General features: G+C 44.5%; 1 protein-coding gene across 1 annotated transcript in view; it reads left to right on the top strand.

Moving 5' to 3' along the window:
* Positions 1-510: 510 nt before the first annotated feature.
* Positions 511-26,109, top strand: part of KIAA1211 (KIAA1211 ortholog) — a 33,276-nt gene continuing 7,677 nt past the window's right edge. Inside the window, exons 1-6 of the mRNA XM_014518475.2 lie at positions 511-612; positions 4,503-4,571; positions 8,102-8,284; positions 14,046-16,980; positions 21,391-21,581; positions 22,175-22,343. Of these exons, the coding sequence (XP_014373961.2) occupies positions 511-612; positions 4,503-4,571; positions 8,102-8,284; positions 14,046-16,980; positions 21,391-21,581; positions 22,175-22,343 (3,649 nt within the window). The remainder of the gene's footprint in view (positions 613-4,502; positions 4,572-8,101; positions 8,285-14,045; positions 16,981-21,390; positions 21,582-22,174; positions 22,344-26,109) is intronic.

Below are 26,109 nucleotides of genomic sequence, written 5' to 3'. Positions count from 1 at the left end.
TAGAAATAGATTTCTTTTTAAAATGAAGTTTGGCTTTGATATGTTCACAAAACTTCAGCAGATGGGTCTTTAAAAAAACCCATCCAGTATTGCAAGAATCCCAATAAAATTGCAAGTTGTCAGCATTGAATGTGTCTGCAGTTGAACAGCCAAAGCAGAAGTTGTTTGTAAAATTCTGAATTTGGAGACAATGGGTACTCCTGCTAAGTGTCCTTTTTCTTTGCTTTCTTTTTTATTCTTGTTTCTTTTTGTGCCATTTTGTTGTGGTCACTGGAGCTGCTTTACTTTTCAGCAAATCTGAAGTTGGTTTGCTTTTCAGACCTGGAAACCAGTTTGGGTATTTCAAACCATTTTCTTCCAGACTATGCAGTTTACATGTAGAGAGACATATGCTGGAGAGCTGATGTATTTCACACACGACAAACACATGTTTTTCCTATTTTTCAGCATGAGTTGGCCAAGTATATTAAATTTGGGCAACCTCCACAAACTACAGTTTCTATGTAGACAATGGGGGAGACAGATTCTAGTTTAGAAGAGGATGTATTGCTCAGAAGCCCCATGGAGATTGAATCTCAGCAGCACCCAGTGCTCTCAGGCAGTGATGCTAAAGTATGCATTTTAAATTAAGCTATATACTGAATCACAGCATTACTAAAAGAGTAGACCACACTAAAGTATAGCAGCAGTGGCCAGTGAGGCATACCTGGACTCAGTGAGATACAGCAGTTGGTATTGTTATATGAGGACACCCTAGATCAGGGTTGGCAAAATGGCGGATCCGGCTGGCAGCCAGACTCCATTTCCCAGAAACCGCTGCCCATGTGGCTGGGGCCAATCTCCATGGAGACCCCAGTCACTGTGCTGTTATAGTGCAAGGCTGGGGTTGCCATGGAGACTGGACCTAGGTGCAGGGCAGGGGGCTGCTCCGGAGCTGTTGGGATCTTGTGGCGGGGACAGCTTGGTTTGGGGCCAGGGCAGAGCTGCAATCTGCCACCTGCACACTCTGGGCAGGGGTATGCAGGCAGCAGACCGTGGCTCTGCCCTAGCTCCTTGCAGCAGTGACAGTGTGGTCCTGAGCCAGGGCAGAGCTGCGATCTGCTGCCTGCATACCCCTGCCTGGAGTGTGCAGGTGGCAGATCGTGGCTCTGCCCTGGCCCTGACCAAGCTGTCCCTGCGGCAAGATCCCAGTGGCTCCAGAGCAGCCCCTTGCCTTGCCCTGCCACATGCTCCATGGCAATCCCAGCTTTGCACTATCACAGCTCAGCAGCTGAGGTCTTCATGGAGAGTAGCCCCAGCCGTGCGGGCAGGGGCTGCTGGGAAATGGAGTCCACTGCTGGCCGGATCCAGCTCATGGGCTGGACTTTGCCCACCCCTGCCCTAGATTTAGTAGGATCCTTTGAATCCTGCTTCCCAGATGGATGAGATGGATATGCACTGGGCATGAGGCACCTGCTCTTCTGGGAGGGAAGTCATGACATTTATAAGAGTAGGAAAGGCCCAATTTTGACTTCCCAGAAAGCAGATGACAAACTTGATATTGCTAGAGAGCAGGAAAAGACTTTGGAGAGATATAGAAGACATTTTGAAATATCAATTCCCCAGCGTGGGACCATGTACACAGCACCACATGGCAAAGAGGAGGTATCTTGCAAAATGGGCCTGAAACAATTTGCCAATAGGCCAGTTATGGGGTAAGTATCTGTGGTACAAGGAGTCTATGCTGTGAGATTGGAGTCAGAGCAAAGAATACCAAAACCATAGGTAACCATAACATTTTTTAAATCAAGCACCACAAGTTGTCAAGTGGATGCAATGCAAAACCACAGATCAGTGGTTCTCAACCTTATTAGACTTCACGTGACCTTCATTAGATTTAAGGCACCTGTCAAAATGCCAGCTTAGCTTTCACTCATTTCTTGATTACAGAAAAATAACAGATAAATTATTTTGTTGAAAAGAACTCAGAAAGCCCACAACAGGTCAGAATATTTTTGACACTCTGGCTTCCTAGTTGAAATCTCTAGAGTAACCTTGTGAATCATGCATAGGTGTGTGGACACACCTAACAGTGTTAATATTGTGTAGCATCCCTTACCATCCATAAAACGAGCTTGTGACACCCTAGAGTGCTGCAGCACGCTGGTTGACAGTCACTGCCATAGATAAAAAAGAGGGAGAGTTTCTGTATGTTTCTGTAACTAGGTTGAAGAGGACCATGGAGTTCAAAATGGGTAGAAATGCAAAGATTTGAGTTGGGTGGAGGCTGGGGTTCATTTGGGGAAAGCAGAGTACACTATCCAGCTAGGACCTTGCACACAGCAGTTGTGTGCAGAGGCTAAGCAGGATCCTGGCACAGGTGAGAGCACAAAATTAATTCCTGCTCTTATTAGTAGTAGTGCTAGCTACCTGAAAGACGGGCAAGCAGATCCTCATCTTCTACCTGCTCTTGTCCAGCAGGGGTGGGGAATGAGTATCTGCCGCAGCTGATGCATGTGCTCCTCAAAACACTCCAAGAAGATTTCTGTCTGTACCAGCCCAAATTCCTTCTCTATTCTCAAGCTGCAACATGGTTCCTCTCTGCTCCTTCAGCCAGGGCTGTGGTTTTAAAACCACACCTATCACACCTCAAAGCTATATGCAAACCTTCTACTGCAAAGACAGTGAGGCTGCTTGTGAGCTAGATGGACAAATCTTGTAGGAAACCAGTGAATCAGTGGATAAATCCTGCCTCTTCTAGGATTAGAACAGCCTCGAATACTGTGGAAACAATATAGTTTTGCCGCACAAAGAAGCTGTGCAGCAGAGAGATCAGTTAAGAGTTCACGTCTTGTCTGCACAGGAGGGGAGTGGGTTTGTGGACACTCTTGAGGTCTATGCTCCACCTGTGGGTTGATAGAAAAAGCTGCTATGTTCTTCCCACATAGTTCCCCTACACACAGCTGTTCTGTTGGGGCATTGTGCAAGGGATCAGGATGTCACCAGATAGCTCAGGCTGCAGGGAGAGAATACTAATATTTCTGTGTGGAAGAACTCAATGAAGAGTTCATTCCACTAGCTGTGTGGAAGTGCTAGTGTTCATTGAAAACGGTGTGGTGATCAGAGGCACAGCATTAACAGCATCATAATGTTTTAAAATAGATGCCCAGTGTTTTCCAATGTACAAGGACAGTGGTCAGCAACCTTTTTGCAGCAGCAGGCTGGAATGAATCATCTCAGGTTCAAACCTGGCCGGTGTTTGGGTGGCCATCATAGAGAACAGTCCAGTTGTCCTCTGTCCTCTATTGATACAAAACCAAATGCCTTTATGTCCTCTATTGTTCTCTTGAAGAGAGAACATAGGGGCGTCGGGTTTCGCATCAATAGAGGACAGGACAGAGTAGCAGAAAACCGGAATGTCCTCTGAGATGGCCACCCCAGTTAGGATCCAGCCATCGATCCTGCCACTTGTCCCTTCTCTCTCCTACTGATATCAAAGGTGCTAATGGCCCATAATTAGTGATGAAATCTCTCTTAGTAATGCAAACATATTCAGTATGTAGAGTTATAAAAAGAAACACTTAAGTTGATGCATACAAATAATATTATTTAGGACCTTAGTGCTTTCTCCTGCAGAAGACCTCATGGACCCCTAGATTGCATTTGAAAGCACACAGTCAAGGAATATTGCCTCCAGGATTGTTTTTGAGCCCCCTCCCTTCCCCCCCAACCTTGATACTGCCAAGGGCCACCCCAGCTTATGGAATTGGAGAGCGCAAGGAAGGGGAATGGAAGGATGTGAAGGTTGGATTTCATGAATTTTCCCAGAGCAGAGCAAATTGATTCCAGTGGATAAGATACTAAACTGGAATTCAGGAGACTTGGATTCTATCCATACCAAAACCAATGACCTCCTGGGTGTCACTGGACAAATAGCTTTGCCTCTCTATTTCCTCCTTAGCCTTTATCTGTCTTTCCCATGGTAAACCCTAAGGGGCAGGGATTGTACAGCATGTAGCACAGGGGGACCACAACAGGTCAGGGCTTCTAAATGCTACTGGGACACAAAGTATTAATAATATGGTTCTGGCATCTTTAGTAATTAATGCTGTTTCTTTTTCACTCTAATGAGATAGTTGCTGGGGGTAAATGGCTAGCAGCTCTAATGAAACTTTACTGATAGCCTAAGGAACCCCTCTATGGATCCCACTTGTCTGCAAAGGAAGAGAATGCACAGGAAATGTATAGGTTTTCCATCCCCTGATGCATGTAATTCCTGCCTAGGAGACAGCAGGGCTCTTTAGTTTATACTGATCCAGACTTTAGTCAGGCTAATTCACAGTTTTATGTTAAAAAAATTCAGAAGTCTTCAAATAGTGGCAGGTTATTTTTTGACTTTGCTTTTAAACTCAGTAGGGATTTTCTACTCATCATTTTATGCTCTCACTAATTCTCTTAATTGTATTTATTAGATTACTTGCATTTTAATATCTGCCTGAGGTAATCTTCTTCTTCTTTTCCAGTCAATTGACACTCCAGATTCATTGAGCCGAGTGAGTTTGCCTGGAACAGGACAGGACATGGAGGAGAAGGTAACAGGACACTGTAGTTACCTGAATGTGTTAATTATGAATTCTCTGCTACTTTGATTTTCATTTTTCTCCTTTAATTTTCTTTTCTAGAAAACTGCCCATATACTTTTTTTTAACTGTAATAACAATTTTATTGTTCCAAATTCATCCAAAACTGTCAGGATTTAAGACAATTCTGCTGCACAGTATTTGAGAGAGACTAATAAATAAATAGTTCCTAACATTGACTAGTCTGTTTCTATGGCAATAGATAGCTACCGAAAACTGAACAGAGTTCCTGCTCAGCTGGTCTCGAAGCAGTCCTGCATTTGATTTACTAAAGAGCCATCATTTTCAGAAGTAATTTTACTACTTTATTATGCTTACATGTAATTTAATAAGTCTGTGAACAATATTTCACATCTTTAAATAATTGGTTTCCTCATTAACCTACATTTAACCTCCATGGATTTCAGAGCTGTCTTGTGAAAAAGATAATGTATTTTCTCTCTGGAAAACATACAGCTCCTCCCCACAACCTTATTTTTTTTAAATCTTGTTCCTTTCTGAGTTGGTGCCAAATGCAAATCTAATAGCCCTAAATGAACCATGTGGGGACATTTTTTATTTTGTCACAACTTAAAAGCTAGTTTAATGTGTTCCCACTAATTTTTTTCTGGTATAACAGCATTTGCTGCTGCAGGGCCTATAGGAAAGATCTATCTACCAATCTTTCAACCAAGTATTGTGACCTTTTAATTTTGTGTTTGGAGATGTTTTCAGTATATCTCAAAGCAGCTGGGAAACCCAAGGTTCCAAGCCTGCACTCATGTGTATAACCTTACTCCTGAAAACAGAGCCACTATGTTAAATGTTACTATTTCCATGAGCAGAGTTATGCACATGTGTGAGTGTCCACAGTATCTTGGCTCAAGTATGTACAAACCAAAAGAAAGAGCATTGACCAAAATTGGCACTCTGATTTCACCTGGGAGCTTTCAGAGGAGCAATAAGCAGGGCACAGTGTTGGAGTTGTTAAGAGGCCTTCCTGCTACTCTAGTGGCATGAATTCAAGCCTTACTGTGCACTGAGGCCAAACTGACTCAGCTGTAAGTGGGTATTGGATCATTTCAAACTGGGGCATCAAAGGCAGTCAAGTGTTATACTGGTCACAGCACTTGAAGAAGAGCTGTTGGCTACAGAATCTGGTGTGCATGAGACATGCCACCCCAAAGGGGCTCTAGGATTAGGTGAACATGTGACCTTTTTGATACCTAAAGCAAGCTTAGACTTGTTGACTTGTGTGCCAATTGTGTGCAAGGTATGCAGTAATGGAAGGATGTGTGGACAAGCAGTACTTGAACCCTGGATGCTGACTAAGGGACAGAGATTGTTAAAATGGACCTAGGGGAGTACCTTAGTGTTATAGCTCCCACTTCCTATACACTTTTCTTGCGGTGGCTCTGGCTATGGTTGTGGGGAGAGCAGAAAGTAGCAGTCCAGGAATGTGTGACATTCCTTTAGTCTTTGTGACAGGCTTTAGTGAAAGGTATTCTGGGAAATGTAGGCATGCCAGAGAATGTAGTTCTAAACAGAGGTTGGCTGGTTGGTGCTTCGCCTCCTTTTCTTTGGTTGCCAAAAACTGATGATTTATTTGGCCACTTCATGTGTGTTGGCAGCAAAAAATGAGGTAGCATCTCCCCCATTGGCAGAAAACCACTTGTCATTACTCGAGCACCATGCATTGCTCTCACTGCTCTGCCTTCACAGCTGTCAGTGCTGGAGCTAGAGCTGCTCAAAGGAAGGGGGCATGACTTATGAGGAAAGACTAAGGGAACTGGGCTTATTTAGCCTAGAGAAGAGGAGACTGAGAATGAACTGAATAGCAGCCTTCAACTACCCAGCCTTCAACTCCCTAGAGATTCAGAAGAGGATGGAGCTAGATTGTTCTCAGTGATGGCAGATGACAGAACAAGGAGCAGTGGTCTCAAGTTGCAGCAAGAGAAGTTTAGGTTAGATATTAGGAAGAATTTTCTCGCTAGGAGGATTGTAAAACACTGGAACAGGTTACCCAGAGAGGTGTTGGAATCTCTGTCCTTGGAGGTTTTCAAAATGTGGCTAGACAAAGCTTTGGCTGGGATGATCTAGTTGGGGCTGGTCCTGCTTTGAGCAGGGGGATGGATTAGATGACCTCCTGAGGTCCTTTCCAACCCTAACTTTGTATGATTCTAAAGTGCAGGATGGAGGGAGAGAGCACAATTCTGACCAGTTATGCCTCTGAAGGTATAGACAGGTGAAACAATCATACTGATTTAAGTTGGAGAAAATTATTGTGTGCCAAGCTGATCTCCATGGTAACTGCTTCACGTACTTGCTCTACCCTGCAGCAGGCAGTAGTTAAACTGTAGTAATTTACTCCTGAATAAAACAAAGGGTAAGTTATTGCAGTTTAGTTGCCCCTTACAGCAAGATAGAATGGACACATGTAACAGTTTCCAGTAGATTAGCTGTTGGAGACAAATGCACACAAACTGAATATCTCCCCCATGCATCTTTTTAAACCTGTTTAATTGTTTTACCTGTCTATGCAGTATGAAATAGTAGTGTATAAAGACAAAGCAATGTCAGTAACTCTTAGCTGGGGTATTCAACCACTGGGAATGAAAATACTTGTCATTGAGGATTTCTATAAAAATATGGACTTATTTCCTGAAAGTTAATAAAAATGAAAAAAACAATTTTTCACTGCATAAAATTGATAAGTATATCCTCATTTGGTTCACTGCAGTTACCAGATATAGTAGTAATTCAGAATTTTGCCTGAACCACACAAATGCAGTGCTGAGGTTGCTCGGTTTAAAATGGGAAATGGAAATGTTCTGATTCCTGTGACTATAATTACATGTTCATGGTGTATATTGTGTATTTTATGCTAGGTGAGAATTTGACCTATGTTATACTAAGCTGCAGATGTAGGGCTGTTATATGTAGGCCTGTATTGGAGGGTTGTGGGAGGAGTAGGTGACAGTGTACAAGGAATTTCCTCTCACCTTGTTTTCTCACGCAGAACTACGCGAAAGGACATGTATAAAAGCTGAGCAGCCAAACACTGTGGCCAATTTGAGTGGCTGTGAAAAGGTTAACAGTGAGCTGCAACCCTCCTGCTTGCTGGCAGAGAGAGGGAAGGTGGTAGTCATTTTGAAGTACAATGTCTCCATGAAAAAGCCAGCTGTATGCCATGACTATGGAAAAACCTTTCCTTTCTCCATTCTGCCTTTCAAAAACAATGTGTGCGTCTTATCTGGGGGCATGTGCTGTATGAGAAGATACAGTATTTTAACAGCTGCTACTTCCATGTTCAGTGTCTAAGCCCCCCCCTCCCCCCCATAGTAAATGGTTTTGCATTTTTTCCATGAACAACTCTTTTGAATGCCTAAACATAGAAACGAATTTTTAAAAGTACCCTGAGGGTCGGGGGACACTCTGGAATCTAAGGTGCCTTCTTTCTGTTTTTTTTAATGAGAGATACTTTGCATGTATGGTATGAACAGGTCACCCCGGTCAAGTCGTCTCGGCCAAAAAGACACCTTTCTTCTTCTGGCACCATTGAATCGATCAACTTGGATGCGGTCCCCCAGGCAGTCGCTCGTCTAGATAACAGTGCTGCTAAGCACAAACTCTCCGTGAAGCCAAAAAAACAGAGGATGTCAAGAAAACACAGGAGATTAACAAAGGTACTGAGGTGATTTGGGTAATCAGATAGTGAAATGAGATGTCTCACCAGGGATACGTGCCTAAACGTAAGGAACAAGGCAAATGGGGTAAACGTTCCATGCCCCACCTGGGATATCTACTCAGATTTTGTCAGCAAAGCTATCTCAATCTGGCAGTCTCCCTCTAAAATGTGTATCATTTTGCAGTGAAAACTTACGGTTCGTCTACATTATAGAGCTGCTGCTTCTGGAGCTGTGCTAGGACAGCTATGGCTGCAAAGCCACTTAGGCTAGGGACAGAAGTTACACATAAACCAGTTTAAGTGATCAGAAACTGGTTTAAACTTGTAACAGAACAGAAGTTGAGTATACATAAACCAGTTTTAAAATGGCATAATGGCTTGAAAAAGTGGTAATACAAGCTACCCTGTCCTGCCCATGTGCCTAGCTAAAATTCTGCATCCCAAGAACTTCTGTGGTGAAGAGATTAATTCCGGTCTTTTTTAAAGACAGAATAAAACGGTGCTGTATAATCAGGATCAAAGTATGCCTTGCTGGCTCATTGGGGTGGAAGCTGAGCTGAATTCCTCTGGGAAAGCTCCAGAAGCCACACCGAGTGTGCAGTGTACTCATCTGCCCAACTCAGCCAAACTCTGTTGATCTGTGCTGTGGGCAAGGAAAGTGGGCTAAGGCTGTCCCACACTCCCTTTGATATTACTGGAGCCACAGAGGTGCTCCCAGGACAAGGCACTTGTAGTTCCTTCATAACCCCAACAAAACCAGGCTTCATAATCCCAACTCTTGACTTCAAATAAATACAACTGAGACTGTGGCCATTTATGGATTCTGAGTATACAGCAGTTCAGTTACAGGTTGCCAGATAAAGGCAAGAAAGGGCCCTGGCTTTGTTCACATTTGAATTTTTCACTGTACTGCGCTGTGTGGCATATTCTGGGCTGCAGTCAGTTCAGCCTCCCATCTCATTACCCTTTGACCTCACAGGGAGGGACAGGGTGGCTATGTAATGGGAGGCAGGCAGTCAAAAAGCCTGAGGTTGAATCAGTTCAGCCTTTGCAGGTTAGTCTAAACTGGAGAGATTAAACTGAGAAGCAAATGAACAGAGAGTCACTTGATTCAGGAAATGCAGCCACATGCCTGCAGTGGCTTAGGCCAGAAACCAGGGGGTGCTACAGCATGCCTCCCAGCCTGCCAGCCAGTGGCAAAGGGAAGGGAGTGAAGCTCCAAGGCTTTTCCCCACTCCCTGCTTGAGCAGAGGGGACATGGCCAGGCGCCAGTTTGGGGCTAGCGGGGGTGGGGGTCTAAATACCATCCCTGGCCCACATGGGACCTCAGCCTGTGTCTGCCTGGGCAGGGGGCAGTGCTTACCAGGCTTTTGCAACCCTCTCCCCGTTGGCTCCCTGTTCAAGGCGGGGAGAAAGCAGCCCCTGCCAAACTGAGGAAGGGGTTGGTGGGGAAAAAGGTAGTGGCACTGAATTCAAAAAAACTTGAACAAGAATAGTCCTTTCTGTGAAGTTAGCATGTACTGAACACAGCAATTTGCAACCTCAAGCACACAACAAAGAAAACCAAAAACCTTCACATATGCTAAGTTACAGCTCAGTAAAACACAGTGAGAGCACACACAGCTTAGTCTCACTTAAACTGGAATTTAATAAATCAAGAAGACAAGAGAATGCCTTGCATAAGTCTTACATAATCCTGAGGGCAGAGTGTCTCCTTACAGCCAGGGATTCAGAAAGTCCTTCTTGGGGAATCAGCAGGTGGTTCTAGGTGTTGGAGTAGAGATCCCACAGGACTCATCTCTATTTGGGTTTTTACAGGCCCACTTGCACTCCCTTCTCCCCCTTGGGTGCCTTGACATTAGTATGCTTGCCCCCACCATAGCACCTTTGGCAGGACTCTCATGCATTCAGTGTCTTTTGTCTCTTCTTAGGTATTCCAGTCTCCCACCTTTTACAGGTTCTGCTTTATAATGTAAATGTAGTTCTCTGCTTTCTTTGGTCACACCAGCCCAAAAAGTCTGGGACCCTCTCCTATTCCCTTACCTGCATCTTCAGCACATACATGTGATGATTGTGCCAGGTCTTTGCCAACACCTCCTACCTCTCAGTCTGGCCCTGCAGGGCCTGGCCCTTTTCTCATGGGTGGCAGGGGACCAGTCCCTCCAGCCCTGGTTCCCCAGCCTCTTCCTCCTCCCCCATGGCCTGGGGAAGCTGATGGGAATTATGCCCCCCTCCCCTTATCAACTGCTTGCCTCAACCTCTGCCAAAGGTGGGAGGGGGTGGAGTCTGCTGGTCTCCTGTTAGTCCCCTGCCAAGCAGACCCTGGCTGGGTTCCCGTGCCAGTGGGAGGAGGGGGTTTAAATGAGGGCAGTGGAAATGTTTTGAAAGTTTCGAAACGTTTTGAGTTTCGAAACTCAAGCTGTGCTTGCCTGCAGGGAAACAGAAAGTAAGGAGAGGGAGGGGGAAGTGGGGAAAAGGACTGCTCTTATATTGACTGTGTAGTTGGCCAGTAACTATGATCCTTCCCTGAGGTCCCTTCCAGTCCCAGGTTGCAGTGGAGTTGAGGCTCCAGGTGAGCTCATCGTAGCTGCCTGGGATGCCAGCTTTTGAGTTGAAAAACCCTTTGTCAGGCTGAGGAAGCGCTTGCAGTTGGTGTGTGTGTGTGCTGTTTCTGGATGGAAGGAATAGTAAAGAAGCCAGAGGCTGGCATGGAATGCAAGCACAAAAGCCAGTCAGTGAAAATGGAAATGGAGGCATCAGGAGGTGAGGGACAGGCTGAGGTTGGGGGGGAAGGGGGCTGTGGCAGCACAGGTAAAAATAGAGAGGAACCTGGGGAGTCAGCTATCTGGCTGGTTGTAGTGTGCCTACAGAATATTTCTCCCCTGTTTAAAAAAACATTTACTCTTTAAAATGCTTTTGGTGAGGAGTAGGAAAACTCCTGTTTCTCAAGGTGTGCAGTCAGCTAACAAGGAAGTTCATAGGCTCATCTGTGAAACGTGGTTTGTAAATTCCCTTTGAGAATCAGGCCTGAGAGACTGGAGACAGGTGTTGTTCTTGTCTTTGATAGATTTTCTGTGCGTGCTCATTCTGGTGTGCAGTTATTGCTCAGTGTCTCCACGTATTTTTCATCAGGGCACTATGTGCCCTGATGGAGGTATGTATTGTATTGTGAAAATATCTCCCTACTGGAGATATTGTTGGCAGGTTTTGCGTGTCTTGTCATGGCATGGCCTGGATCCATTCAGTGTGTTTTGGGCTGTAGGAAGTTGGCTTCTGGTGATGAGGTTAGTGGGGTTCAGTGCTTGTTTGAATTTACAAACCACTTTTCACAGATGAGCCTATGAACTTCACTTCATCAACCTCCTAGGTAGTAGGTACAGAAAGTCATGGACTCAATATAGACATTGGATTTCTCACACACTACAACCTGCCGGACATATAACTCCCCAGGTATCGCTCCACTTTTATCTGTGCTGCTACATCCCCTTGCCCCCTGCCGGCCTGTCCCTCACCCCTTGTCACCTCCATTTCCATTTTCACTGAGTGGCTTTCTTGCCTGCATTGCATGCCAGCCTCTGGCTTCTTTACTATTCCTTCCATCCAGGAAGAGCACACGCACACCAACTGAAGGTGCTTTCTCAGCCTGATGAAGGGTTTTTCAACCCAAAAGCTTGCTAAGATATATTTCTCCAACTATTCAGTTAGTCTGCTAATAGATACCAGATTAGATTGACCCAAAGGAAAGGACCTTGTCTACCAGTGCCATGTCCTTAGACCAACACCCCAGCACCTGACCAGAAGGACGCAGGGCCCTGGGCACATCTAAGCCCCAGGGCTGGGGCTGGCAGGGAGAGTTCTCTGGCACCTGCTGGAGAAGAAGCTCCTGCAGGAAAGGAAAGAAAGGCTCTGTCACAGTTTGGCTGCCTGAGATGCTGCTGCTGCTACTGTGCTGGTGCTCACTAAGTTATTTTATACCTGTTGTCATATAAAGCGGTGGACCATGCTGAGGCTATAGGGGAGGAGACCTCATTGGGGCACACTACTGTGTTGTGTAGAGGCCCCAGTGCCAGTGAGGGTGCGCCTTAACACACACAGAGTATCACTTATGTCACAAGTTTTGCTAGTCAGCAGCCTGAGGTGCAGTTTCCCAGAAACCCCTGCACCTATCTCTTTGAAAGCTACCAGGCTCCATGGCCTCATAAAGGGCTACCATCCCTGCAAGTTTCATCCAAATCAGGCAAGAAACTACTAAGCTATAGGCAGTTTTGTGCTTCCCTATTATAGCCTATGGGCAAAACGTTGAAACAGCATCAAAACTGTGAAACAGTTTCAACTAAATGAAACGGAACAGTGGCTTTAAAACAAAATGAAACTCAAAGCGAAATACTGTCGAAACGTCAGTTGAAACTAAATGGTGCTGTTTCGCACAGCCCTAGAACTTGGCTTATTTAACCTGAAGAAAAGAAGACTGAGGGGAGATTTAATAGCAGCCTTCAACTGCCTGAAGGGTGGTTACAGAGAGGCTGGCGCTAGACTGTTTTTAATGGTAGTGGATAACAGAACAAGGAGCAATGGTTTCAAGTTGCAGCAATGGAGGTTTAGGTTGGATATTAGGAAAAACTTTCTAACTCAGAAGGTAATAACGCACTGGAACAGGTTACCCAGAGAGGTTATGGAATCTCCATCCTCAGAGGTTTTTAAGACCCGGCTAGCCAAAGCCTTGGCTGGGATGATATAGCTGTGGATGGTCCTACTTTGAGCAGGGGGTTGGACTAGATGACCTCCTGAGGTCCCTTCCAATCCTAATTTTCTATAATTCTGTGATTTCCCACAGTTTTAGGAAGCTCCCAGATTCATGGACCGGAGCTATCCTCAGGGAGCCCTGACCGAGCACAATTTATCTAATCTGGCTAGACTGGCAACCTTCCTTTAGTGTTCTTCCCCTTTCTGTTCCAGCACTGCACAGTTGCTCTCTATGGGGCTGTGTGATGTCTCTGTGGAAACAGCTCTACAGAGACAGCATTGACAAAGACAATGGTTTTGAACAGATGCTTAATATTTCTGAGCCTTATAATGAACTCATGGTTCACAAAGTAGCTAAATTCAGCACAGTGCTGGAAATAGAAATGTGACATTGTACAACTATGTTCACAGCAGGATGGGTCTGTGATGAAGCGCAGCCAGAGTGGTGGAAGCTTTCTTGTTATTTGGGGAGACTACATATTCCAGCATGCAATATTCAGCAACAATTTCACCAAGCTTCTTAGCTTTTTTGGCTTGAGTGCTAAGCTTTGGACCCATGAAAAGATACTTTCTACTCCATTTTAACACAAATCAGTTTTACCCCCCAAGCTTCTGTCAAGATGTTTTCTGTAGATCTTGATTGATCAGAATTTGATCAGTGTTGGTTTACATGCATTTTACAGTGATTCATTGTTTAGCACTACAGTGTTATTGTGGCTATGTTATTTTTTCTTTTACAAAACACTATTCCTGTAAACTTGTGAAAGAATAACTGACAGATTATTCAGTTACTCTAATATGTCTTAGTTTATGACACTATACCCACAAATCAACATGTATTGCCTTTTCTCAGATGTAGCAAAATGTAACTTTCTAAGAGAGGATACAGAAACCAATTTCTATATTTATTCTATACTGATTGTTAAAAATGAACAGGTCAGCTTTCCATTCTTTCCAGTGAAGAAAGGGAACAATAACCAATTTTAAGTAACTTTGTTTTTGTTTCTCAACATTAGGAGTCACAAAGCATAGCAGTAACAGAGTACGAGCAAGAAAGTCCAGAAACCCAGCAGTATGTGGAAAGAAATCCAGATCACAATGGACACATTATAGCAAACAAGTCAACCCAGGAGACAGTGGAGCAAAAGCAGCCTAATTTAGCAGATGGGAAAAGAAAGCATGAAGATCATTTGAGGATTCTTGAGGCTGATAAGAAAAAACAAGTAGTAGAAACAGAGGAAACAAAACATCTAGAAGAGAGGCACCAAAAAATTGAGGAGATGCAAAGAGAAGAGCAAAGAAGGCGTAAGGAAGACAGAAAGCAACATCTCCTTGAAGAGGAGAAACATCTGAAAATGGAAGAGCAGAGGCGCTGGGAAGAGGAGAAAAAACTTGAGGAAGAACGGAGGCAACAAGAACTAGAGCAGCAAAAGAGACTGGAAGAACAGAAGAGGCTTGAGGAAGAATGGAGGCAACAAGAACTGGAGGAGCAGAAGAGACTGGAAGAGCAGAAAAGATTTGAGGAGGAACAGAGGCAACAGGAACTGGAAGAGCAAAAGAGACTGGAAGAACAGAGAAAACTTGAGGAAGAACGGAGGCAACAAGAACTGGAGGAGCAAAAGAGACTGGAAGAACAGAAGAGACTTGAGGAAGAACGGAGGCAGCAGGAACTGGAGGAGCAGAAGAGACGAGAACAAAGGCGTGAGATTGAAAAGCAACATCAGGAAGAAGAAAAGAAGAAGCAGGAGGAACAAAAACTACAAGAATTGATGGAGTGGAAAAGACACGAAGAGCAGAGACGACACGATCTAGACGAGAAATCGTATCTAGAAGTTGAAGAGAAACTGAAACAGGAGGAAGAAGCTTCAAGGCTGGAGCAGCATAAAAGACTGGAAGAACAAAAGCAACTTCAGGAGAAGGAAAAGAAGACACAGGCAGAACAAAGCCATCAAGTGCTGGAAAAGCATAAGGGACAAAAACAACAAAAAAAGCATGAGTCTGCAGAGCAAATGCACTTCAGGAACGATGAGAGAATACAACATGGGGAATTTAAAAAGAGGCAAGAGGAACAAATTCAAGAAAAACTAAAAGAGAATAGAAAAACACACATAGAAGGACAACTGCTTCTGGAAAAGCAAAAAGGACTGCATAAATCCTCAAGACAGGAGAACGATGACTTGCATTCTGGGGATGCTAGTAGGGAGCCTGTGGAGAAACAGCTTCAAGACTCGAGACAAAAAACAAAACAGCTAGAGCTGAAGAAACCAGTGGAGGAAACTTTTGCAGAGAAACAAAAGAGAGAAGCTGAAGCTAAGGAGCAGGAGAGAATAGGAGAAGAAATAAGATGGCAGGAAGTAGATGAAAGGCAAACTATGTCTAGACCATTCACATTTCAAGTGTCATCAGGTGAGAAACAGATCCTATTTCACAAAGTGAATCTGAGCCCAGTCACTCCTGTCAGAGAGGCAACACTTCCTTCTGCCATCAAAGAGTCCAGGGCCCACAAAACTAACAAAGGCTCTCATGCACTCCCATCCTCGGTGTGTGTCCCCCACACAGCTATCTTGGTGACTGGAGCACAGCTTTGTGGCACTGCAGTAAACCTGAATCAGATCAAAGATACAGCTTGTAAATCTTTACTTGGCTTGACAGAAGAAAGAAAAACTATGACTATTCCCCCACTAGAAAATATACAGAAAACTACATCTAGCAGTAAATTGAAGCATACACAAGAGACACTGAACAATCAGGCCATATTGGCTGAACTGGCTTCTATTAGGTCTCGAATCTTAAAGACTGCAGAAAACAAGGTAAATGAGAGAGACCGAGTAAGTGCCTGTCGGCACAGTGATGATTGGACAGCCAGAGGAGGAGGTGGTTCCCACAGTAACTTAAGGAAAACCCTATCTGCAAATGCAAAATTTTCTATAACACCAGCATGGCAGAAATTTTCAGACACTTCAAAAGCCAGTGCAGAGGCAGAGAATATAAGTGGCACACAAGGTGCTGAACTAGAGAATGTGGGGAAAACAGTAGGTTTATCCAGAGAGTCAAATGAAAATGTGGCTCTTAATGATGCAGTCCCTGCTTGGACAGATAATGCACCAGAAGTAGTTCGGGAGAAAACTGAAGCGGCAGACAACACTGAAGGTTGTAAGTTTGCCAAAGATCTTCCATCTTTCCTTGTTCCAAGCATCCCTCATTCTCCAGGCAGAGAAGCATCACAGTCAGAGTCTTCAGCTGCTTTGGAAAGTCAGCAGAATAATGCTACAAGAAAATCGGATAAAGCAGGACCAAACGCTGAAGAAAATGTTTCTCCGTTTGGTATAAAGTTAAGGAGAACAAATTATTCTCTGCGTTTCCACTATGATCAACAGATGGAGCAAAGGAAAAAGAAAAGATACAGTGCAGGAGATAGCTTTGATGGTGTCCCTGTCCCCCTAGTTACAGCCGAAACTGAAAAAGAAAGCACTACTACTGCTCTAAATAAGAGCCCGTCCTCTAGCTTGGACAGGGGGGACGCTGCTGCTAATATTTTAAAAGACTCTTCAAACAGTGTTATGGAGAACTCGCCCACAGCAGGTGTTCCACTGTCTACACCAGCCAGCAGCCAGATTTCTCTGTCTGGTCCTGAGAAACCTGTGTGTAAATCACCAGCCCTACAAAAACCTGCTTTAGCCCCAAAGCCCACCAACCAGACCCCACCATCCTCTCCTCTCTCTAAGATGAACAGATCAAACTTACCTGACACCTTTGGGCAGAGAGTAGCTAAGCCTGAATTGGACCTCAGCTGGAAAAAGGATGACAGTAAAGTGAACAAGGTGCTCCCACCAGCTCCAATTGAAAACAAAAATGATGAAGAAGAAACCAGAGAAAAGAAATCATTTTTCCCATCTATCAGTATTCCATGGAGAGAGAAAGCTGACAAAAAGCCTGAACCATTAAAAAAAGGTATGCAGTGTAAAAAGAACTTGTTATATCTATCAGCGGTGTTTTCAGAGCGAGGGGCAGGAGGTCTGGACACAGCAGTTTGGCCTTAGTGCTGGCTTAGGATGGCTTATACTTGCTTTGCTTTGGCCTTAAATGCAGATAAGTATGAATCCTTGTTCAGTCTGTTATTTACTGAGTGCCAGCAGCATTGATGCTATACAAATAAGGGGAATTCCAGTCTCAACAAGCTTACTAACTAGCTCACGCAGAAACAAAACAGATCACACATGAATAAGAAGTGACACAGTTACATGTCAGGTTGTGGTAATCTAGGAATCCAGTCCTGGCTGCTCCAGGAAGTGTATTCTGTGGAAATGCTTGTGGAATGTGGGGTAGGCAGACATGGGGGGGATCTAGAAGTTTGAAAAGGCGGAGTGCAGATGGTAAGGTGCATCATCACATATAAAATAACTTTTTTTTTGCTTTACAAATATGCTAGGGGCCTAGGGCTGTATTGAAGCAAAAACAAATACAACTTCATTGGAATGAGTTAAAAACAATCTGCAGGGCTGTGAAATAGGAACTTCATTACAAGGAACAGCTAACAGGCAGCAGAAATGCAGAACAAAGGCTAGCTTGGCTGGTGGAACATCAAGACCATTAAAAAGGAGAGGGTTGTTAACACCTCTGGAATGAAGAATTTAGAAGGGATCAGGGTACAGGTTTCCCTTGCCAACCGCTGGGGTTAGGGTCCTGAAAGTTCCCGTGGTTGGGAACCGTGGTAAAAGGCTTATGGGGAAAATGGCAGGTGGCAGGCTGATGCGCGGCCACAAAGCCGTGGTTACTCAAAACTCTATACTGTGGTAGCCAAAATGGTATATAGAATATTAAGCATGCATACTCAAAACCATGGTTGGCAAAACCGTGGCTGGTGAGGGAAACCTGTAGGTTAAAATTAGGGACCTGCTTAAATTGCACTTTGGCAGTTTTTGTGGATACTGTGAAAAATGGCAATTTCCACAATTGCCACAAAAATGGCATTTCCCACAATTTCCCATGGAATCACCCCAAAAAACCAAAAACTTACTGAAAATAAAATGTTGGCTCCCCAGTGGGAGCCAGTGGTCCTCATGGCCACTGTTGCCTGGCCTCACAGCCTGCTGGGTAGGGGAGGACACCGCTGGCAGAGCAGCGTGAAGGGGAGTAACCAAGATGGCAGCTGCCCCCTCATGTCTCCTTCCTTGCCAGGGCCTCCCCACCAATCAGCAGTGGGGTGTGGGGCCACATGAAGGGCATCCTTCTACGCCAATCAGTGGTGAGGGGCAGTGGCCACACTAAGGGCAGCCCTCTCTGTTAATCAGCAGTGAGGGGCAGGGCCGCTGTGAAATGCCCCCCAAAAGTGGCTCTGCGTGCTGAGCGGGCCACAAAAGACCCTTTGTCTCTCCCCGGTTTAGATAGGTACTTAATTATAATGAGACATGGTGTCAGTTGACTCCTTTGGCACTGCCTGAATAGGATTGTTGCTGCCACTGCTAGGCAGTTGGTTTTAAACTTTGGGTGTGTCAGAGCTGATTTGAATTAGTGCCTCGACACAGTGGAACTTTCTAGCACAAGGCACGGTAAGGCAGGGGAAGTCTCGGCATGGTGAAGAGTTCCGGTGTGGATAGAATTCCCGCTGAGGAAATGCAGATTTGCATGATACGATTGGCCGATGTTAAATTATTCCCACGTAGCGGCTGGCAATTGGCTCGTTAGCCGTATAAAAGGTTAGGGGCGTTTCCGCCCTAGTTGGAGAACTCCGCGATTCCCCCTGGAGTGGAACCGGCAGCTTGATCACCTGCCAATGACTCCCCGTCTGTGAAGCCTTGTGACGTACCCTCCGTGTTGCACGCCCAAGTTAGACCCGAGCTACCCTGTCTACAAGAGCTCCTCGATTACCGATTAAATAGAATTGTTGCAACTACGATTGCCTGCACTGTATACGACTCTACAGTGTAAGTAAAGCCATCTCTGTTTTCCAATTGATACGTGTCTCGTTTGTGCCTAATTCCGCTCCGGTGGTAGAGAGTACCCATCTTCCCATCGCGGGATCGCAGCCGCAACCCCAGCTAGCGTTCCCAAAGACTCCCGGTCCTCGATTCCCCCCTTGGCCCCCACAGGGTGGAGGTGGGATCAAAGGGGGCTGTAAGTGCAACAGCAGACCCCACCTTGGATCTGTCCCTGTAGGCTTAAAGTATCATGGAGGAAAGCACAAGGGAGCCATACTTACTTCATATTCCCCTTGGGATGTGTTGTTTTTTGTGCACTGCACAGTTCCAAATAATTCTTATTAAATTATTGAAGTCTAAGCTCTCTGTTTTGGTGTCCTATATCTTGTAGATCACTGGACTGAAAGCCAGTGTAGCTGGCTATAAGAGGCTTACTGTATTATAGAGCCCTGCAGTAGCACAGTGGAATGGCTCCTCGGTCACGTTTGCTGGTCCAGGGGGTCTAGTCAGAGATTCCTTGTTGCTCTCTAGTGGCTGTATTGGCTTTGTGCAGGAGGATCTGAACCTTGCAGATACAAATTCATTCACATTTTGTAGCGGTGAGGAGGAAGTTAAATGGAGATTGTCACTGGGCGCATCTAAACATGAAATTAATACATGGCAATAAACTCCGCTGTGTTTACATGTGTGCCTGGGACTATAGCACATTGAGCCAGGTTGGAGCAGCCCTGGCTAGCAGTAGGCCCTGGGGGTAAGCCTGCCAACCTGAGCCTGCCCTGACCTGGCTCAACATGCTGTGGAGGGGCTGGCTGGGGCACAAGGGTGTTCCTGTTCAGGGCTTGTCAGCAGGCAGCCCCTACACTGAACCACCCTCATGCCCTGGCCAGCTCCATCAGCATCTACACATGCATTGCTGTACTCCAGAGAACACCACCATAGGATAGTACTTGTATTTACAAGTACTAATCTATGATGGAGTTAATTAGTTTGCCGTGGCCTAATAGCACCACATGTGCAGATGCAGAAACTTTACTGCAGAGCTAATTAGGCAGCTTCACAGTAAATGTCTCATGTAGATGCGGCCACTGTGTAAGACCCTCAGAGTTGTCGGGTAGGAAAGGCAGAATCCAATCTATTGCTGGAACTTCACCTCTGAACTATTAAGACTTCCAGACTTTAAACAACTATTATTGTTTATATTGAAGAGTTGTAGAATCATAGAAAAGTAGGGTTGGAAGAGACCATGGAAGGTCATCTTGTTCAACCCCCTCCTTAAGGCAGGATCATCCCTGATGGTTTAGTCAGGGATGTCCAGCCTAAAACTCCAGGCCTACTTTTCTCTGATTATACTTAATAATACCCCTTCAATATGAATAATAACCATATAAGAAAATAAATGCTGACGTTTAAATGCCATCAATGTTAATTGTAAAGAACCTGAGGATAGCTGCAGCCATGCTGTGGGTTGGAAATCGGTGCAGTTCTAAGCAGTGTAAACTCTAGATCGGTCTCTGGAAATGAGACAGTAGGCGTGCCTGTGCTGCAATTTGTATGTTAGCACAGAGATAAACAAGTTAGCTTTAAAAGGGTGAGGCATGGTATTGGAAGCAGTCCAGCTGTGTCAACACAGAGCTCAATACAGGTTGAGAAGCAAACATACAGTGCAAAATCCATGCCCCATTTTCCAAAGAGGACAAACATTAGGGTGTCCAAATCTGCCCCACAGAGTTGTGCAGGACCAGCTGCTATCTTTTTCTTTAATCTAGAAGTGCAGCCTGCAGACACTAGTTTCCAGCATCTGATTTCCATTTCAAAGCCTCTCAGATGGAACTCTTTGGAGCATGTTGTGACCTCAAGTCTCTTTGTGGTCTGTCACTTGGTAGTCCCATTTTTTAGAAGTTGTATTTATGATAGATTGTCAGTCTAGCCCTTTCCTGTGCAGTGCCTAGATATTCCTGGTCTAAAGGGAGCAATAGGTAGCAGCAAAAAATGACATGGCAAAAAGAACAGGAAACAGGAACATCCAGTGGTTGCAACCTCTTTCTGCAGAGGACAGAACTAAGCATGTGGGCTACCCCCAACAAAAGGACCTAAGAGAGTAATTGCATCCATATATGTGAAATTAGGATAAAGCTTGGAATAAACCCATTAGAGTGGCTTGGGATAAGCCCATTGAAGTGATACACCAGGAATAACGTTGGACAGATATGTATAATGTTAGCATACTTGTTAAGTTATATTGTTTGTTTCTTATGTTTGTTATACAGAGTAAAAAAAAACTGCTTCAGAATGTGGCATGGTGTGCTTGAAAGGCTGTGAAAGACACAGGGGTCAATACATTAATGTTTTCAGTGTACATAGACAGATTTTAATATCCTGGCTAACACAAAATAAACATCTTTTATATTCCACTCATCTAACCCTTTTATATTTATTCTTACAGAAAAGCCAGTTCTCCAGAGCAGGCACTCCTTAGATGGCTCCAAACTGATGGAAAAGGTTGAAACTGCACAGCCGCTTTGGATTACATTGGCACTACAGAAGCAAAAGGGATTTCGTGAGCAGCAAGCTACCAGAGAGGAGAGGAGACAAGCGAGAGAGGCAAAGCAGGCTGAGAAGCTTGCTAAAGAAAATGTAAACTGATATAGAATCTTTAAAAACGTTAAACAGAAACTCGGGTGTTATTTCTCTAGCATTTTTATTTATTTGAATCTCTGCTCAGCTTGTAAGATTCTAATGAGTTTAGATCCCAGGTTCAGTTTGATAGGCTGGCAATTAGGAAAAAACTTGGTAGAAATTTGGGGTTTTGTGAAACAGGAATTTTACAAAGAGATTTCAAGTGTAAAATGTGCAAGTCTTCAGAGCAGTTTCCTTGGATTTCAATTTAAACTGTAGGACTCCATAAATTTCACTCACATTTTGCGGGTTTTGTGGCATCAGTTCTTATAAAATATGTGCGCTAATTTGGGGGATGGCTGTTGCTAAGGCCCAGTAGATATATGACAAATCCCTAGAAAAGCCAGTGAGAACCTTTCTTCCTTCTAAGGGAAGATTTTGGCTTTAAAGCCATTCTTGTCTGTGCAACCAAAAGAGGATTATATGTAGCAAAATTTTTCAAAGGTCAAACAAACAGGCAGGTAGCTTCAGGTCTAACATATTTCCTGTCGTGTATACAAGGCAACATAAGGGACTGATTCTAATTTAACCATTATCCTTTTCCATTCTAGGCTGGTATCAGCAATCCGTCAGATGATAAAAGCAGCAATAGCATCAGAACAAGTGCATTGCAGAAATCCACACCTCAGGAAGGGGAGAAGAAAATTGAGACTGCTGTGTCACGGCTAGAACGCAGAGAGCAGCTGAAAAAGTCCAACACCCTTCCTACTTCTGTGACAGGTATGGTGAAAGATTTAGGATTATTCTAACAACTGAAAATTGAATTCTGGTTTGGCAAAGCTCTGGGAAAGTGAACAAGATTGTTTTCTCCCTCATGCATCAAAAGAACTGTAAACTTTGCTTTTCTTACAGCATATTTGTTATTTCAGCCAGAAGAAACCCAGCTTATCCGTCAGATCCCAGGTTCAGTTGGATAGGATGGCAGCAATGGAAAAATCCTTTTCACTTTTAACATGAACAGATTTAGGAAGAGAGCCGGTAGCACACACGGGCACCTAACATAACTGATTTGGAATCTAGGCAGCTAAATCAAAATTTGAATCCTAAAAACCCTTAATTAGGTGCTGCTTAACCTGAGAGATGCCTTAACTAGAGAGCCACATCATTGTTTGACTTTAGGTTCCTTGGAAACCTGAAGTTGCACCATTGCACATGCCCAGAACTGACCCAGTTGGAAAGGACTCAATGGCTAGCTTAGCCTTGGTCCTGCGCCTAAAATTCTTGATGGGCTGACCTGATAGGCCTGCTCAAGGTATGCCTAACATACCAACTCCTTACAAAATCTATGCAAACCACAAATGCACAAGAACTGTCATTTACTGGGTCAGACCATAGGCCCATCTTGCCCAGTATCCTGTGACACAGTGGCAGTGTGGATGCTGAAAGGGAGAGTGAACAGGGTTATAACCAGTATTTTTTCCCTGTTCCTCTCCCACTTGCAGCCTCCAACATTTAAGGTCCAGGAAGTTCTGATTCAGAGGCTATTTAGCCTAACTTCTGTGCTCCGTCGCTACTGATACCCCTTTGCTCAAAGAATTTGTCCAATCCCTTTTTGAATCTGGCTTCCACAGCTGATGGCAATGTGCTCTATGCTGTAATTGTACACTGTGAAAAAGAACTTCCTTGTTAGTTTTAAATTTACTACCTACTGATTTCATTATGTGACCCCTAGTTTGTGTGAGTAAATAATAAATCCCTTTTTACTTTCTGTCATTTAGTATTTTGTAAACCCTTATCATTTCCCCTCCTCAAGCATCTCTTCTAAACTGAATAGACCTAGCCTCAGTCTCTCTTCACATGGAAACCCCTCCAAACCACTAATCATCCTTGTTGCCCTTCTCTGTACCTTCTTGAGTTCTTCTATATACTTTTGAGGTGTGGGGACCAGAACTGGGTACCATATTGAAGGTGTGAATACACTATGGATTTGTAAAGGGCATAATGATACTTTCAGGTTTGTTTACAATTCCCTTAATAATCCATAACATTTTGTTTGCCTCTTTGATGGCTGCTGAGCACTGAGCTGATGTTTTTCACAAACTGTCCACAACGACTCCCAAATCTTTCCTGTGTGGTAACAGCTGATATAGTAGCAGCATCATAGTAGACTTACTACACTATGAGTTATTTTTGCCCATGTGCATCACTTTATACTTATCCACATTGAATTTCATCTGCTGTTTAGTTGCCCATTTGCTCAGTAGTGCCAGCTCCTTCTGTAGTTCCTCACAGTCCTTGTTCTTTTCCATTCTGAATAACTTTGTGTCATCTGCAAATTTGGCCACCTTACTACCCACCTCCTTTTCTAGATTTATGAGTATATTAAACAGCACTGGTCCCAACACAGATCCCTGGGGGCAGGGCCACCCTTAAGGGGAGCGAATTGGGGTGACTGCCCGGGGCCCCACACTTTGGGGGGCTCTGTGGAGCTGGGCGGAGCAGCTGTGGCAACTCCGCACCGCCAGCTTTGCATCCAGCCACTCGCTACCTCTCTGATGGCAGCAGCAGCAGCAGCTTCTTTGGGTCTGAGGCATGTGGGATCGGAGTGGGTGCAGAGCCCCGCATGGGCTGATTTGCCCTGGGCCCCTCACCCTGCTTGGGTCGGCTCTGCTGTTTATTTCTTCCCATCCTGAAAACTGACTATTTATACTCACTCTTTGATTTCTATCTTTAAGTCTATTTCTAATCCATAAGTGGACATTTCCTGTAAACCTAGGACTTCCTAACTGCTTCATTCCTACATTTTTGGACTAGAGAAAAATGTTCTTCTTACTGATTAGGTTCATTTTTCCATTGCTTGTAGACCTAACTACTTTCATTTGAAACAGAGATGGGGGGATGCTAGTGGTGCCCAGCTTTTATATACAACAGCCTAACAGCTAAAGCAGATGGCCAGGAGATGAGACTTCTAGATTCAGTTCCTTCCTCAGCCTTAGGGATTGTAACCCTGCATCATTCACTTCCTAGGAAAGCACACTTGCCACCAGGCTGAGCTAATCTTGTTGGGTTCTCTCTCAGGCCCCTAATGTTGAAGTTTTTGCCATTCCAAAAAAAGAATTCAAGATTCATTGGGCAATGAAGAAGCTAGTGTTTAAGGCAAACTTCTGGGAGAGGAAGTCCTGGGTTCTGGTTTCTTCAACCAGGACTGTTTCTTTATTTTATCTCATGGTATTTAATTTTGCACCAGTGCTGTTTTTCAGCCTAAAAAGCTCTTCTCCCTCCCAAATATTCAGTACCCAAATGTATTTGTAAAAGATAATCTTGACCTCTAACTTTCTCTTCTGTGAAGTTAAACTAGCCAAGCTCCTTTAATTTTCCTCATAGAAAAGATCTCTATTTCCTTAATCACCCTAGCAGCCCTTCTTTGTACTGTTCCAAGTGAAGCTGTTCTTTCTGGAAAACTGGTAGCCAGAACTGCACATATGATTTTAAATGGAGTCTTACCGATACCTCAGACACTAGAACCAGTACTTCCTTATGTCTGTTGGATATAACCTCATCTAATAAACCCTAGAACTGCATTAGCTTTTTCACAACTGCATCATACTGGCGGCTCACTGTCATCCTATGATGAGCCAACTCACCCAAATTCTTCTTTTCCTCAGATGTCCCCAGTCTGTGCACTCCATCTTGTAACCAAATCCCATGTTAAACTTCATACCATTTCTAATGCTCCATTCCATAACATTATCTAAATGTATCTGTAAATTCCATGATGCTTCCACCACTAGTAATATGGTCCCTAAAAGTGATGAACAAGAGACCAACCCCTCAGGGACACCCCACTGGTGACTGTTGGCACTGAATTTATGACCCAGGTACCTTGTTCTGGGCAGACCCAAACCCTCAGACTGACCATGACTTTTCCATTTGATAACAGGTGAATTTTGATATACAATGATAGCAGATGGGAATAATACACAAAATAATCTCCCAAATTTTACACCTACCAGTCCTAGGGCTGTCTCAGAGGGAAGGTGCATCTGGCCAGTATGTGAGTGGGATGTCAGTAGAATGGATGATATGGGCTGGTGGTGTGTCTTCTGTCCATGGTGGCCTTGGGTTCCCCTTTTGGGGTCCGTTTGCTGCTATGAAATCCCTCCTTTGTATCCTTTCTCTCCCTCTGATGACTCTTCATTCCCGGGCATTGTTAATTGGTTTCCCTGTGACGTTCATCCTGTCCTTGTTCTGTCCTGTCAGAATATTGCTTTGTTCCTCAAACCTATCACATGCATGGGAGGAATAGGACCCCTGCTAAATAGGCAGAAACAATTGGTGACAGACAGAGGGGACAAGGCTGAACTCCTCAACGAGTTCTTTGCCTCAGTGTTCCTAAGCGAGAGGCATGACAAGTCTCTCACTGGGGTTGTAGAGAGGCAGCAGCAAGGCGCCAGACTACCACGCGTAGACCCTGAGATGGTGCAGAGTCATTTGGAAGAACTGGATGCCTTTAAGTCGGCAGGCCCGGATGAGCTCCATCCGAGGG

This window comes from Alligator sinensis, unplaced genomic scaffold (assembly GCF_000455745.1).
Source record: "Alligator sinensis unplaced genomic scaffold, ASM45574v1 scaffold516_1, whole genome shotgun sequence".
In the NCBI taxonomy this organism is placed as follows: domain Eukaryota; kingdom Metazoa; phylum Chordata; order Crocodylia; family Alligatoridae; genus Alligator; species Alligator sinensis.
This window is presented reverse-complemented; position numbering and strand designations above follow the sequence as displayed.